At 45.3% G+C, this 16834-nt stretch overlaps 1 protein-coding gene across 3 annotated transcripts in view; it reads left to right on the top strand.

Moving 5' to 3' along the window:
• Positions 1-1236: 1236 nt before the first annotated feature.
• FAM8A1 (family with sequence similarity 8 member A1) overlaps positions 1237-16834 on the top strand; it is a 201286-nt gene continuing 185688 nt past the window's right edge. Inside the window, exon 1 of one of the 3 annotated variants that reach the window (XM_069613600.1) lies at positions 1237-1588. In XM_069613600.1, coding sequence (XP_069469701.1) covers positions 1315-1588 — 274 coding nt within the window. In that variant the 5' untranslated portion in view covers positions 1237-1314. Of the gene's footprint in view, positions 1589-2859; positions 3200-16834 lie in introns of those variants that run through there. The other 2 variants (XM_069613599.1, XM_069613601.1) reach the window with 2 other exon arrangements.

The following is a 16834-nucleotide window of genomic DNA, read 5'->3' as shown; positions in this document are numbered from 1 at the left end:
GGAAACCCCCTTCAGTATTAACCCTCCAGCATTCCGCTTGCTCCCCCTGGTAGCTGGCTCGGTTATTCCAGGAGGAGTACCCGCGAAAGGACGTCCTCCCCCGATGGGCGTAAAACGAAATCTTCTCTGTGGTAGTACGAGCGGGCGTCCTTCTGTAGAAGCTGGATGCTGCCTGCAATCAGGAGCCTTCCCGTTATAAAGGGGTAGCCCCGCCCCTTTTCTTTGTAGCCCTTTGCTGGCTTTTTTCGTTTTCTGCCGCGCTTTTGCCGGCACCTCCACCTCGTCCGGGGGGGGACACCACCCGGGTTATTGGGGTGCCTCCTCCATTTTCTTCTTTCCTCTTCGTCGTCACTTTGATTAACTCTGGTCAGCTGACCATCTAGCGCGAGTCACTGTGTCCCTTTGGTCAGGTGGCCATGGGACGCTACATTGTGTGCGGGTAATCACTATGTTTTCCAGCTGTTGTGATTTTAAGGCCAGGTAGAACCATTATATCAGTCCCTAGAAAATGCCTACACAAAAGCCCATACTGTTGGCATTGCCAATGCTTCTTTTTTCTTTTTTTGTCCTAGCCCCTTGTGTACTTCTTTTTCAGCTTATTTTGTTGGGAGTCCCGCTGGTTTTTTTGCTTGTTTTAAAGGGGCGATTAACTTATTTTTTCCTTCTGACCTGGCAACACTGAAAGGGACCGCGCTAGAGAGGTTGTCCCTCATCCAAGTGGGACCGTGGTAGCACATTGCTTTCCCTCGCATGATGCAAGTAAATGTAAGGCGATGTAGCGTGAATAAACCATTCTACCAACACGTAACGCGGGTATTTACATCTTTTCCAACTGCCACACTTTGTCTATCCGGTCCTAAAATAGAGGGTGATACCGTATTTCATGAGCACCATTTGCGATCTTGTTCAACCATGAGCATTCCCATTTGAATTATTTGCTTCTACTGTGAGAAGTAAAAATAAACAGCACAGTTTACACAACATTTTAAAATAATCCTTTAACTGAAAAGCTTTGGTACCAACACGTGTTTTCTATTTTACAAAACGTAAACATCCACACACTGACATGCTAACGATACTTTGAATAGATAATAGCGTTTTCTGAAAACGTACTTCAAATTTTAGATTTCTGTTCGGTTTCTGATAATTAGACCGGAAATAAAACACATAACCAACTCTCCCATTGCCGAAAGATCTGCAGTCTTTCCATTATGTTTATCGCTGCGTTGAGCTGTCACTTGTCCCTTTACCCTGTCTATGGCGTGATTACAGTCCAGGCCTTGTTGTTACCTGACGGTGACAGCGGCACCCAGCATGGGAGAGGCGGGTGCCGCATCGGCGCCCCCGGTGACCGCGCAAGAGTACGCCCAGCAGGTGCAAGAATGGCTGTGGCAATGTTACGGCGGATCTTTGGGATGGACCCCGCAGATCAGCGCCACCGGGTCCTTGCACCTAAACCCCTTCTACTGCCTTCAGTCACAGATGCTGCTGCCTCCTACACCGGCTTGGACGCAACCGGTAGCGGCAGCCCCCCCAGCTACTGCGCCACCCCAGGCTAGGGAGCCCGCACGACCGCCCTCAGCAGCAGGTAAGAGCTGCTGTCACTAACTTTCATAACACAAGCTTCTACAGTCTAGACACAGACACACACACACGAGATCGAAATAAAGATCTGATGAGCATTTCAAATTATAATGACCCATTATACTGTGTCAACTGTGTGTGTCCTGGTGATGTCCTCCTTTGTACGTACACGTATCCAAACACAGTGTTAGTGACGTATGTTTGTATGGGTATGGCGCCTATTGGTCTGCAAAGTAACTCCTGGTATCTGTTTATGTCCCCTAGTAAAGTTTTTGCAGGATACAAGTAGTTTCGATCTCAGCACAACTGAACCCTTTTAAATGTTACTTCCCTCGTTTCTCAAATCGGACAGCTCACTGTGGACCCCCTACCAGGAAATTCGTCCAAACACAAGTGAAGTTTGCATCCAGCCTCTCAGGGACCTTCTGCTCGGCCCACAATGATCTGATCACTTATAGTATATAGTAAAGACCTCTACTGATTTGCCTCCCCACAGTTTTATCATGTGTTTGGTTACTACACTTCCCGAATTTCCCCACCATACTTCCAGATTCAGAAATTACAACTTCCTCTATTCTGGGTGCCCTTTAACTTTAGAATACACCCCTCATTTTAGTACTCTAGTACATGAGGCTTGGATGACGCAAGCAGCCGAGATGTTTGTCTGTTGAGACAACCCCTCGGCTTAGACGAGGCACAAGCGTGAAAATCAGTAACACTGTAGCCCTATAATCCTATATCATTAGGGAAACACCTTTGGAATGCAGCTGTCAGCCAAGCAAGGTCACAGTAAGGTTAATTAATGACCAATCGGCCTCTCCTGTTTTCTTTTGTCTATCCTTCTCGAGCCTGCCTTCATAAAGAAAGTGCCGTTTTCTTTCTAGAATCTGTGCCTCCTTTTTTTTCTACTCTATCTAATCTGCGTCCTCATGTCGAATCATGCCAATTGTTCCCTGAAATCTAGTTATGACAGCGTGCCCAAGCCTCACCCATAATACGTATCTCCATTCACCTTTTGCCCCCTTTCCTACTATTATTCACTCATAAACGGCTCTTTTGTTTTTATATTTTTGATGATGCTATCACAGTTTTGTTGTTTTTATAGTGCTGTAAATAACAGCTTAATGGTACTTGTGCCTTGTCCACCATACCCTCATTTGAAATATTAAAAGATAAGGGTTTGTGTCAAAAGAGGGACATGGCCAACATTGAAATGGCTTAGTCAGAATGGATTATTATCTGCAAAGCATGAGATCAACACCATATGAACAGCACAACACTGGTAACAGGCCAGGACATCAGGCAACCTGTACTTCCCAGGCAGGTTAGACTTTCTTCTGTAAACATCATGGAGGGCATGTTCAAGGCTCGTTCTTGGAATTACCATAGAGAATGAGTGGATGTGTGTCATTAGAATGTCTGATAAATACATTGGGAGTTTGTTCTAAACAGCCGTGTGTAGAAGAGACAGGACTATAAACACAATTTCATTTTGGAGACCACAGGGAGCCAGCTGATTACACCGTGGAAGGTAGAAACATAGTCTCTCTTGGGTATCAAAGCATGCAGAGAGTTGTGATATTGACCGTTGGTACGAGTCAGAGAACTTACAGAGGTAAGTGTATAATAAATTAATTGCTTTCAGAGTTAGCTAGTGGTTTGACTATGGTGGGGGAGTGAAGGACACAGTGGGATTTAGCAGTTGTAGATGGTAGTCGGATATTATTTTACTGTTTTGTATCTAGTGTAAAGGGTCGTGGAATTTGGGTAGGTGAACAGAACCTTTTAGTAAATGTGTTATTGTGGATTGTGCCTAGTTCTAAAACGTACCTTTCTTTCCTCTCGTGATTTATTTACATCTTCCAGTCTTTCACTCCTGCCGTTGCTTGCATCTGGGCACTAAGAAGATTGGAGGAGGCTGGGGTTGGTGGGAACGGAGAGTGACATTTCTTCACGCCAGGGGAGTTGCTAGGTCTGGAAAAGACCCGGGGCTAAACTACTGTTGGGACTGGGGGCTAGCTGGTCTTTTGGCTGTAGCTCCTGAGATTCTATCCGGGGCTACAACCAAAAGATCAGGGGCTATAGCCCCCTTAACCCCCCCTAGCAACGCCCCTGCTTCACGCTATATATTCCGGGCTGCCCAAGGGGTCTCCTTGACTGGAAACCGTTGTTAAGATCACAGTATGGGTGATTACTTGAATAGAGAGGTTGGACCCTCTTTCACTTGTCTCATAGCTATTGAAGCACAGGTAATACCACTTTTCCCGTTGCTGGGGAGGGGAAAACTTGTCTCGTGAACAGAACTCATGCCTCTCTTAATACATTGAGCAAGGCATACATTTTTTTCAATAATTGATGAGCAAATTGCTAATTAAATATTCTTGATTAGCAAACACACTCATTGATTAGCAATTCTATACAAATATTGTTAATGTCACCAGACGATTTTCATACCCAAGACATATAATGAGCAACAATGCACTTTAAAAAAAAAAGTATTTCTGAAATAAGATATTGGTGAGATGAGTCTGTCAAACGGCATAAAAGGATTAAAAAAAAAATCCCACTAAATATGGTAAAAAGGCCCTGAAAACAGTTTTCAATGTAAGGTTCTGTGTAGCTGGGTGCAGGGAGTGTTGTGTCCCCATATAGTTTATGCCTGCAGTTTAGAAATGTTATTAATCAAGAAGTTAAATGTTAGAAGAAAGTCAGAGCTGGAAAATAAGTATGGAGTATATGTTGTGATGCAGCGGGTAGGTTATTGACAAGATGGCCCTTGCCTACCATTACAATTACATGATTTCATTATAGTGATAAATATTTTTTTCTGGGCCAGGCAGAGCCAGTACCTGCTCGCCAGCCCTGGCCATGTGGGCCTGAGCGCAGCATGCCCAGCCTACTGCCCCGAAAACGGTATTTTTTGCTATTAGTTTACCCGTATGCCGTTATTTATACTGTGAAAGTCTTGTTATTCTAATAATAATCTTATTCTTTATACCGATTTACCGTCTGTATCTTTTTGCTGTCAAAGGACAGTGATTTGTTGTAAAGTAATGAAGCCAAGGCAGCAATGCTAATGCACTTTAAGAATACTTTAAGAATTTTAACATGTTTTCACTAGAAAACAAAACAATGCTTGGCCTTCTCAAAACAGTGAGTTTGTAATCAGTCTGCCTCTGTTAATGCTGATAATTGTAATGTTTGAAAATGCTGAAGCAAGCACACTGACATTTTTTTAATATGGATTTCAAGTGTGTTTCCTAGATTCTCCAATTACAAAAGTATTAGTAATAGCATTCATCAACGGACAGCTTTAGAAATATCTCCATCACAGGAGTTCATGTCCCAGTATTTCAGTACTCTTCTCTGCTCTTTTTTAAATCTATTTTAAAATACATTTGCTAAATGATTTATTTTAGCCACAATGCTTGGATAACATATGGGATTATTTATGGTGCTTTGTTTGGTGCTATTTTACTATTGTTTGAAAATTGGGGCGAGTCAAGTAATCTGAAGTAGGCCATGAACTTGAGCAAAAAGTTAGTGGCATGTGGTAAGGAATATAATCAAACTAATCTGGCAATTTCTTACATTAAAGTAGCAATACTTATTCATATTTACAAAACCTTAAAACATATGACATTTCTGGTTTTGTAATTATACACAGGGCAAAAATTAAAGTTGCAAGCTACTAGCCAGCCATAAAAGTCACTCGCCATCTCAATGCTATACATACAGATGGCACGCCATTTCCTATTTGCCAAGAGTTAAATATCACTAGTCTATGGCTTGTGGTGAGTGCACATTTTGCACCCTGAATGATACTGCTTAACATAGGTTTGACATGGAACATGACACCGGTCAAATAAACCTGCACTGCAAAGTGAATCAAAGCTCCCTCTAATATAAGAAACCTCCAGAAATGTGATTGGTCTGTGCCCTTACCTTTTGTAGACTGTCCCTCGCGCAACATTGGTTAATAGGAACATATGATCATTGTAGTGCAACAACGCTGTAGTACAAGGTCAGGGAAAATAAGCTATACCAACAACGTTTCAGTGGGGTGTTCAATCAGTGGTGGTAAAGAGGCATTCTTTAAAAAAAAATCTTTTTATTTTTAATTTGGGGGAAAAAAAAGGACACAACATATTCATAACACCATATGCACACATTGGGTAATGCCATATATACAGTATCCAAGTATTTAGGTACAGCAGTAACAATATTTACAAATCCAATCCCTATTTTACAATAACAAGCCTCTGAGTACAAGCTGACTAGTAACCTACCTCCAACCTGTAGAAAATTAAATGCAATCCAACCATTTCTGATAAAACATCCAAGCAGAAAAACTCGGAATATTCTCCTCCATGCTAGGCTGAATTTGCTCCCTACGAACGAAATCTTGCACTTAAGAGGCCTCTCTTCGACCAATGTCTGCCGCTTTTGTAATGACACCCAACAAATCGAAACATTACGGCATCTTCTTCTATTGTGTCCAGGAACAGACAAATATAGATCGCCGTACCTGCTTCATCATTTAAAGCAAGCTTACTTGGTCGACGAAGCACTCTGGTGGGATCGCCTAATATGAGGCTTGAGGCCCTCTTGGACAATAGCAGCCACCAAAATCTTGGATCAAATCTTTTCAGATACAGATTCGGAGTCTCGACAGTGCGGACCCACTTAAGCACAAGCACAAGGGGTGAAATGCGTGGTTGGGCGTTGGATGGACCACTCACCAGGAGGGCTGGTTGTGTCTTTGCCTTGTGACTTTATTTTACTTTACTTTGAATTGCTCATTCTTCCTTTAGCTACAGCTTCTCTTGACTTTGGATTTCTTATAAACACTATGTAAAGACTTTTAAGAAATTGAAAATTGAAGTTCTTCTTTTCATCCTCTTGTAAAAATCACTTCAGTGATTATATTCTCGTAATAAAAAAATAAAAAAAAATAACAAGCCTCTATTCTTAATAAAACAACTAACGACATCAAACAGTACATCACTGACAAACATTAACATACAACATCAAACAGGCAATTCTGGTAGCGTTCTCTATCATGTTTCGCCTATTATATGTTTCGTAAGTTTACATTAGCTATACAACTTGTTAAACAATCCCCAAACTTCACGGTAACGTTCCTCCTGTTTCTGCTTCCTAAAAGTACTTTTTTCATAATTAGACAAAGTGCGCACATCTAGGAACCAATCCGCAACATTCGGTTTCTTCCTTGACTTCCACACCTTTAATATTTGTTTTGCTGCCACCACCAGAACTCTATTCATCCATTCATTGTACTTTTGGGCCATTCCACCCCTCCCTTTACTTGATAAAAAATTGTTGAGTAAGGTGTTCTTGGAATTGCATACCCCAATATAAGATCCAGTCTGCTTGAAACGTCAGTCACCCTCGGGCATGCCCATAACATATGTAACATGGTACCCCCCGCTATGACCACATCCCCAACACGTGTCAATGTCGCACAGTCCTGCCTTAGCCATCCACACAGGGGTAAAGTACAGTCAGTAGATGATTCTTTGCCATACATACCGCAAACCCAGTTCAATTTTTGACTGCATACCTATGCGTAGTAGTTTGTTCCACTCCTCTTTGGAAATGCCCATACATAGCTCTTCCACCAAAGCTTGACACAGTTACTCATATCCCTCCTCATGTGAGCTATCTACCGGCATCAGTTTCATATAGGTTGACACTGCACATTGAGAGGAACGAATGACATTACAAACCGTAGGCCTCTCTTTCATGGGACAACTTAACGTTCCCTGTCGTTCAGTTAGGAGGCCTTTTAGATCCATGTAGCGCTTATGCTCTCTACCCCCTAGCCCGAAGTTTCTCTGAGTGTTCAAATGGAGCCATTTGACCACCTACCCACACATCTCGTATTCTAAGAATACCTCTTTTTACCCAGCTCTTCCAGTACAAAGTCTTATTTGCAATCTGCAGCCCCGAATTGTGCCATAGAGATGCATCATAGTGGATCCAGATGTTTCCCCTCTAGCAGTCATGATTTCTTGTAGGGTCTCTCTTGTGATGTCCATGGTTAACAATCTATTGATGGAAATAGGCCACTTACACATCGTATACATGTCTTATAGTGCACACAGCGAGAATTTCTCCCTTTCAATAATTTGCCAATAGGGCATTTCACTGTCTGTACCGACAAAGTAAGGCATTCATTTTTTTCTGAATAAACCCTCTACAATAAATGGCTAGATTGGGATGTCAAAACCCCACCTCCTGTACGGATCGCATTAAAATGTGTTTTGGGATCTTGGGTCTAATACCTACATATGCCCTCCCCAGCCCCCCACCCCACCCAAAGAAAGTTTTGAAAAATCTTATCAAAACAACCAATCATTTTTTGGGTAAATTTTAAAGGAATAGTTTGGACAATGTAGAGTAGAGTACCTTTGGCAAAAGTAGAATTTTAATGGCATTGATCTTTGCCCAAAGTCCCAGAACTATTCGGCCCCATTTCAATATCTCTCTCTGTATTACCTCAATAATCTTTGATACGTTAAATTCCACCATCTTTCATAGATCCCAGATTAAGTGGACTCCCAAATACTTCATTCTTCTGACATTCCACTGACAGTTCCATGAATGAAAACCCTCCCTTGATTGCGCGATATCTAGGGGAAAAACCACTGTCTTGATCCAGTTGCTCTTGTGACCAGACAATAGCCCCACTTCCTCAAACATGCTTTTTAGTTTATCGCCCCCTTCCCTAGGGTTGGTCAATATGACTGTCATCTCATCTCCGTAACATAGTACCTTAATCTCGCTATCCCCAAATGTAAGTCCCCGAAGACTCTGCTCTTGCCTTATGAAGGCTATCAGTGGTTCTAGCACCAAATTGAAAAGATTAAGGAATAACGGACAACCCTGTCTGGTGCTGCTTGTCGAAAAGAAGGAAGTAACAGAATACCATTAACCCATATTCGAGCACTAATAGACATGTTCAGCATTTTTATTGTTCTCAAAAAGGTTTCCCCGAATCCCATCTTTTTGAGTGTGCAGGCCAAGAAGGTCCAATTGACCCGGTCAAAAGCCTTCTCTGCATCCATGAAGACTAGAAGGGCATTCTTAACCTTCTCTCTAGGGAGTCCCATTACATCTATAATCGTCCTGCTTGAGACCGGCTTATCAGCCCTCCAATACATCTATCCAACCGATTGGTCATTATTCTGGTGAATATTTTGAGGTCAACGTTTAACAATGAAATTGGCCTATAGTTCTCGCATCGTTTGGGATCCCTACCCGGCTTCGGAATCACCACAATGCATGCCTCTTTCATCGTCGGACACATTGTCCCCTCTGTCATAAAATTATTATATAGATGCATAAAAATGGAGTTAGCTTAGGACCAAGAGCTCAGTAGAACTCAACTGGTAATCGGTCTAGGCCTGGCGACTTGCCTAAGTCAAGTTGGTTAATGGCAGTCAATACTTCCTCTTGCCCAATAGGTAGGTCAACAGCGGTGGCTTGGTCTATAGACAGTGTTGGCAAGGTAATTTTATCAAAAAAAACATTCAATCTCTCAGGTGTCGGGAACTGGTCTTCCGTGTACAGTGACACATAAAACTTCCTAAAACACTCGCATATTTCCTCTCTTTTGACTTTATACCCCCCCCCCCCTCACACTCTCTGGACAAAGGAATTGTCAATCAGGCCCCGCAGTCTGTTGGCCAGCATTCTACCACTTTTATCACCCTGTTCCCAATATTTCTGTCTCATAAAGAAAGTGCCTTCTCATGCTGTGCATCAATTTCCCGTTTGAGATGCTCTTGCATCCTATCCATTTCAGCCTTATCCTCAACACTTCTTGTCATTTGATATTTCTTCTGACATATATCTAGTCTATTCTCCATTTAATTTAATTCTGTCATACCCCCTTTCCTTACTCGGGCTGTGATGTTAATCAATTCGCCCCTGATTGCTGCCTTGAAGCTGTCCCAAACCAACAGGTCAGATGTAGATCCTGCATTTATTGCAAAACAGTGTGCAATAAAGTCGCTTAGGGATTCAAGCACTCCTTGCTCATGCAATATGAATGGCTTTAAACACCACCTGGGTACTGTGGGTCGCTCCAATCCTAACTCTAGTCTCATCCCTATCAGGGAATGATCGGAGATACCCCTTTCCATTATATTTACATTAGTAACTTTTTCAACAATTCTATCAGAGACCAAGAAATAATCAATTCTCGAATATGAATTATGGACCGGCGAGAAGGAGTACTCCCTCTCAGCGGGATGCATACACCTCCATATGTTTACCAAATTCACACCATGCAGGAATTTGTTAAAAGCTCTGCTCACATTCTCTGCCATTTATCTAGAATGCGTGGAATGGGCCAGCTTACCATCAAGGACACAGTTGAAATCTCCCCCCATAATGGTACACTGCCCATTCATTTCCCGTAGCAGCGAGAAAACATTTGTAAAGAAACCATTCCCTTCTGTGCGTGGCACGTAAATAGATCCTATTGTGATCACTCTACTTTCATACTTTGCGTCTATCGGAATCCAATCCTTCAGGGAGTGTCAGACACTGTTAATAATTAGTCTCATTTCTCATTGGAGCATGGAAGCACGACCATACGTGATCACTGAGCTGCACATGGCTTTCATGCTTACTTGTGAAGGTACTGCATGACAGCTTTCTGGGGGCATTTACTGCTTGACAGGAATGGCCCACTGCTTCAACAATGGCCCAATTGTACCTGGTCTTGCTGATGGATATTGGTAGTGGCTAGTTCCTCATATGTCAGTGCCTCATGAAAAGCGTGCATGTGAATTATTTATTATTGGATGCTCGCACGCAGTCTGGTGTGTGCTATGCTATTGCTTCAAAAAATGGGACTTGTTGTGGTTCATCTGTTTCATGTTAAGCCAAAATGCGTCTAGAAGCTATGTACTTCAATTAGTCGTTGTTTTTCCGGCCGCCTTGACTGTACTCGGCCGTACAATTACTCTACACTCAGTCACATGATGAGATGGAGGTAGTATCCTATTAAATGAGAATGTGACTAACGAGTGGTGCTGGGTTGCGGGCTAGCTGCATGCTGTAGAGAGTAATGTGATAAGATTTGGTTGCTCCTACTGTGCTGTTTGTGTAACCTCTAAGGTATTGGATGGAGTTTAACGCTGAAATGTATATAAATGAGGGAGCTACAATGAGGGATAAACTGATGTGCTACAGGCCACATAGGTGATGGAATATGGCAAGTATGAATGATAAATGTTTTATGAGCCCCAAATGATCTGCTGGATGGGTGTCTGACTATTAAAGGGACCTAACTGATGAGCCAAGGGGTCAGTACAACCAGCACATGGTTCCTAAGTTGAATTGTGTAATGATCAATGGATGGTAACGTGTTATAAATAAGTGATCAATGTCACTCTATGATACAGGCACAGGTAACCAGCAGGTAACCAGCAGGTAATTAGTTTAGTACGCTGATATTAAGACTGCTAATGAATCTAATAGTTAGTGGGGGCTAACTGGGTAGAGTGGGGATAGAAATTGTTAAGTATTACGAACAACGGGGGGGTGCTCGAGAGACCGACCAAGATTGCCGCGGGCCTGTGAAGCTCCTCTGCACCCTGTAAATCCTGTCTGTTATCCGGCAGTCTCCGTGCTGCAAGGAGGAAACCCAATGTGTGGTTCTCTGCCCGACTGCATTGTGCTTTGAGAGAAGCGTCTCCGGCTGGAAACGGCGCAGGTGTTGGTGTAAATCGCAGAGGCGAAGCGGTTGCCGTCTGCCTGGTGGGGCGAAGAGGGGGAGGGGCGGTGCTCCGACCCCGTCTCCTGCGCCGGGCCGGTGAAGCTGAGGGGTTCCGGCGCTGTACGGCACTCCGACTGGGGATGGCGTTGACTGGCGGCCCATGGGTGTCCAGTGCGGCGGAGGACAGCCAACCCACGGAGGTTCGGAGTCTGGGTGGGTGAGCCGGTCAGGCCACAGGAGTGATGAGACGTTGGAGTGGTGGTGTCGGTGCGTGCCTTTGGATACTGGAGGCCGCGGATCCTGGTCCCGGCGGGCTGCCCGGGCAGTGGGTTTCCCTTGTTGGACCAGCTGTGTTCGCCTGAGTCAACGGAGGAACAACGCTTGTGAAGGAGAGGGGCACGCTGGCGAGGTCTGCAGACAAGTGGGCCGGGAACGGTGTGGCCCTTTGCCCCTTGCTGGGAACTGGTGCGAGGGGGGGCCAGAACAGAGGACTGCTGGCCGGGACGCTGGGACGGCGCGGCGCAGGCTGGCGGCCCGCCCTGCTGAGTGGATTGATCAGCAAGACCCTTGTCGCCTTGCATATACCCAGGGTGATTGCTGTGGCGCACCTACCCTGGGGGTGGCAACTGATCCAGAGCCTTACAGTGACTTGTGACATGAGGAGTGGACCCGCAGGTACTCCGGCGCTTGTGTGGACGTCGGGGCGGGTGGAGAGAGTGTGGGCCCTGTGTCGCTCCCCTTTGGACTTGCTCTGCTGCTGCCTGCTGGGGACTGCCGGCTCTGCTACTCACCAGGGGGAATTGGTTGCTCGGGCCGGGATTTACTCGGGCCCCCTGGCTGTTTCTACCCTGGCAGGGGTGGGGGCATTCGGCGCCGCACTCCCGAGTTGGTTGTTGGTGGCGCGGGCGGAGGGGGCTGCGGCTATGCTGCGGTGCTCTGCCCCGTGTAATTGAGGACTGGCCCTGCATTTCTAGAGATTCCTAGTGGTTGATCCTCGGTGCAGCGTTCGCCTCCTGGAAGACAAGACACATCCCCTGGATTTGGGTGTACAGTGGCCTTTGTGGGGGATTTACTTCTGGCGCCTGTGCCGGGTGTCACTCGCCCTGGTGACTGACGTGGGGCCCGATCCTGTCCTCCTTCAGGGACGGGGGGGGCGCGTGCACAGGGGCACTTTCGGCCTTGATCACCACACTCAACACCATATCCAGGGACCCACTCATCGTACTGGCCATGTCTAAGCCCGGAAAGGGCGGCAAACAACAGTCAAAGTTGAACTTTGAGATGCCCACACGACCTAAAGACTGCGGAACAGTAAATTAAGCTGCAGCACCACATGCCGCGGATCCGGAGCCGGATCCCGCCACCACCTTTCATGATATTAAGGTTATGCTCACGCAGTTACAGTCAGGAACTCAGTCCTTGGATGGTAAACTAGATACCATGACTTGCAAGGTGGACCACATGCAGGTCCGTGTGGACAGATATGGGGAGAGATTGGATGAGGCGGAGGGACGCCTTGCAGGAGTGGAGGGAACGGCGGCATCGGTTTCGGGAGAAATGTCTGAGGTCAGGAAAGCCTTGAAAGAACTCAAGAGAGAAGCAGGAAGATTTAGAGTCGAGGTCCCGCCGAAATAACATTCGAATCGTCGGCCTGTCGGAGTCGGAGAACCAGGGGAACATGGAGTCTCTGGTGGAGGACATACTACGAGAAACATTGGGTTCTGAGGGCTTCTCCCCAATATGTGTGGTTGAGAGAGCACACAGGATCCCAAGTGGCCGGAAGCCGATTCCGAGGGCCCACCTCGTCCGTTGATAGCCCGGTTACTGAATTACCGGGATAGAGACATGGCACTCAGGAAGGCTAGAGAGAAGGGTACCTTGTTTTATAAGGGAATATAATCAAATTATTCACAGATTTTTCAGATAGGGTGCAAGCAGCCAGGAAAACATTTTTGGAAGTTAAGAAGAGACTGAGAGAAAAGGGTTTGAAATATGCCAAGTTACGCGTGGTACATGATGGAAAGTCGATATATATCCTCCTCTTTCCTCGATATGCTGCTGCGGTCTCCTAGACCACGGGTAAATGGTGACTGAATCCGCTCAGGCAGGGAAGGACCTCCTGTTGCTGCAGCTGTCTTTGGTAGTTGGTACTATCACTATGTAAGGAGACAACTATCCTGGAGTGGTGCGGGGAGGGTTGGGCTCCTAGTTGCCCTTTGTGCGAAAGCTGTGTGTGTTTAAACTGAGGGGGGTGGGGTGCTGGAATGTTGGGGTCTCCGGGACAGATGGGGGGGGGTATTGGCGTTGTGGTTTGTAGGAGGGTGGGTTTGGGAGGGGGGGACTTTGCCGACGGGTTGTGGGGTTGTCGGTAGGATGGGGGGGTGGGAGGTGGCAGAGGGGGATCTGGTGGCACACACGGGGGGGCTTGGAAGCCTGTGAAGTTGGTTGGGGGCGGGCGGGTGAGTGTTCATTTGCTCTTAAATGGCGACAGTGAATTATATGACCTGGAACGTCAGGGGCCTTAACAATTGGCCTAAGTGTCGGAAAGTTTTGCGCTATCTGGAACGTCACAGGGTGGGGGTGGCATTTCTTCAGGAGACCCATTTAACTGTGGCCACTGAATCTAAGTTTGGTAAGAGCTGGGGATGCCATAGATATTTTTCTTCTTACTCTTCTTACTCCAGGGGAGTGTGTATTTTGGTGCATAGCTCGGTGGGTTTCCGCCTAGTCAGGGCTGTGAAGGATGAAGAAGGCAGGGCTTTGATGGTGCAGGGGGTTATTCAGGGGAGGTTGTGTACACCGATATGCTATTTTGGTCCCAATCAGGATACGGTGGAGTCACTTGACTGGGTAGAAAGACAGCTGGGGGCGCTCCCTGAGGGGGAAATCATCTGGGCAGGAGATTTCAACTCGGTTTTGGATGCCACTTTGGACAGAGTGGGCAATGCGATGTGTCCTTGTAGTAGGGCTTCCTCTAAGATCCGGGGTATGTTCCCAGTGTGGGATATTGAAGATGTTTGGAGGGTGAGACACCCTGGGCGAGTCAATTTACGCATTACTCTGCTCCGCATGGCTCAGCGGCCCGGCTGGACTATTTCCTGGTGTCTCGTGCAGTTATAGGTCGGTCTGTGGTGGTGGGTATTCTGGCTCGTACTTTATTGGTCGTCGTGTACATTATCAAATTCATTATAGATCAGCTGGTTTGCATCATGAGCATTTTTGTAAGTAACCAAGCACAATCTATACATGAAGATGTATTTGTGATGAGGGTGTTCTACCTTGCGTGTAGAGGCCACTTAGAGAGTCGATCACAATGTGATTTCTGGGTCGAGTTGGTATGGTTCAGTAGCTACAACTAAGGAGTACATCCAAATGTGTACAGAACTTACAACTCTTGTTCCCTAGATCATAGATCGTACGGCAGCTGCTTTCACTGCCAGCCAGACATCATACAATACACAGGATTGGAAGTCTGGTACACTTTCCAAACAAGCCATCTTCAGTCCACCCTCATTCGTACAGGAAAGATCAGAAACCAATGTGTTTTGAAATTTTATTTTATGGAGGACAAAGCCAAACTGGGCCCAAGAAGGTTGTTTTTCCTGGTTGCTCCAGCAAGGGCTTCAAAACAGGCTTTTACTTGTCGTTTCCAGCACGAGTTAAGGTCTGTTAATGGGTCAGCAACAGAGAACCGTGAAACGTATCTGTCGCTGCGTGGTGGCCTTCAGCGTGAGCGCCTCTCCTGTGCACTTCCTGTGTAGCTCTGTTCCCCTTCCTCTAACCCTTCTTCAAGCTGCGATGCACTACATGGAGCTCTGTGTGAAGAGCAGCTCGGGGACCAAACGAATTTAGTGCAGCCTAATATGTCTGCAGCGATTCTTGGAGATTAGCTGAAAATCAATCCAATGAGCCAATAAAAGTGCACGAGTAGCAGGAAAAACAAAAGTACATTACATGCAGCTTCGTTCAACGTGTCATCATTAAATGGCATTTTGTATAGGAGTGAGTGACATTGTTATAACAAATGTTTTAAGATGCATGTAAAATCACATTAATTGATTGGACAGTGGCTATTATCCCATATAGAAATCTGTACAATACCTAGCCATATTGCATATTTTATTCCTCCTGACCAATCTAATGACCTCCTCTTTACAATGAACTAATCATCAGGTTATCCAGCTTCTCCATTCCTAATTGGATGGTGTAAATTCTAACATTTTGCAACATACATATCAGTTTCCCATTGGCTGTCCCACTTCTAGTGTTGTATGGTGGGTTTCTTGCCTCTTAATTGACCAATCGTTTTGTGAGGTGTAGACAGTGTGGCACAAAATAATTACTTTCTCACCATCTCATGAGACCCAAATATTGGCATCATTTGCCCGTTCTCAGCCTTGTGGCTATACAAATGACAGATAGTATTGTGGCTGCACTCTGGAAACATGTTTCACCTTTTAGGAAATGTCCTTCCTTTTCCCATGGTGGGACTACATGACTTCATGAGGGTTATTTCTTGGCACTTTACTAAAAGGCCATGTGCAAATCTGGAATTTACATCTACATGTGGATTTGTGTGCATGTGTGTGGTTTATTTGGATGTTGGGTATATGGTTGGTCGTGGGGCGATGAGGCCACTCATTTCCTCAACCCTTCCATGATACTATACTTTATTCCCTGTATTTGAACAGGTGTCCTTTTGCCTATTATTTGACAAAGAACCCTTGTTGCTTTGTACTTGCATCTTCAGTTTAAGTGGCCATTTTCCGACAAGGGGCAGTATGTTTCTTCTGCCTGATCAACTTCGACTGGTGCACATGTCAGCACACTACCTCGTTCTCACCAAACTGTGGCATTCATCTGGCTAGTTTTAAAGTGATCTGTAAGAACCTTGTTTGTTATATTTTTCACTCACTTGGGAACCTGCTGCACCCTCTGTTTCTAGCCTATTCCTGTGCAGCTTTTGGCATCTTATGATAGATTATTTCTAATGCGCTTAATACCCAGAGGTTTCTAAGCGCAGACCCGGGGATCGAACCTGTATTGCGCCGTGTCATCTTGCTTCCAAAGCGAGCACGTACCACTGAGCTATCTTCCCTCCAGTGTTCTGACCTGGTCTCTTGCAACTTCTGAGACAAACTGGAATGAAATGTATGAACTGTGAATGTTTCTCTGCGGCTTAGTTTTCCGACTACTGTAAAAGACTGCTTTTCGAAATGTATTTTATTTTTAGAATGGCACAAACTACAGCTGATTCATGCTTGTTTGCCAATGTGAATTCCTGTATGTTCCTCACTATGTTCTATGAACGTTGCCTATTATACTTCGGTGAGCGACTTTTCAACTCTAGGAAGTGCCATGTGCCTCCTTCCTTTACTTCTAAGTGTGTCCTATTTCTAACGCACTAATCGCCCCATACATTCCTCTACACGCTTTGCATTCTCCATTTGTTAAATGCTTCAGGTTTCTAATTCGTCTATCCCTTTGTCAGCTTCA

Source organism: Ambystoma mexicanum, chromosome 5p (assembly GCF_040938575.1).
Source record: "Ambystoma mexicanum isolate Mex_15411 chromosome 5p, UKY_AmexF1_1, whole genome shotgun sequence".
NCBI lineage: Eukaryota > Metazoa > Chordata > Amphibia > Caudata > Ambystomatidae > Ambystoma > Ambystoma mexicanum.
The sequence above is the reverse complement of the archived record's forward strand: the minus strand, read 5'-3'. Positions and strand labels throughout refer to the sequence as shown.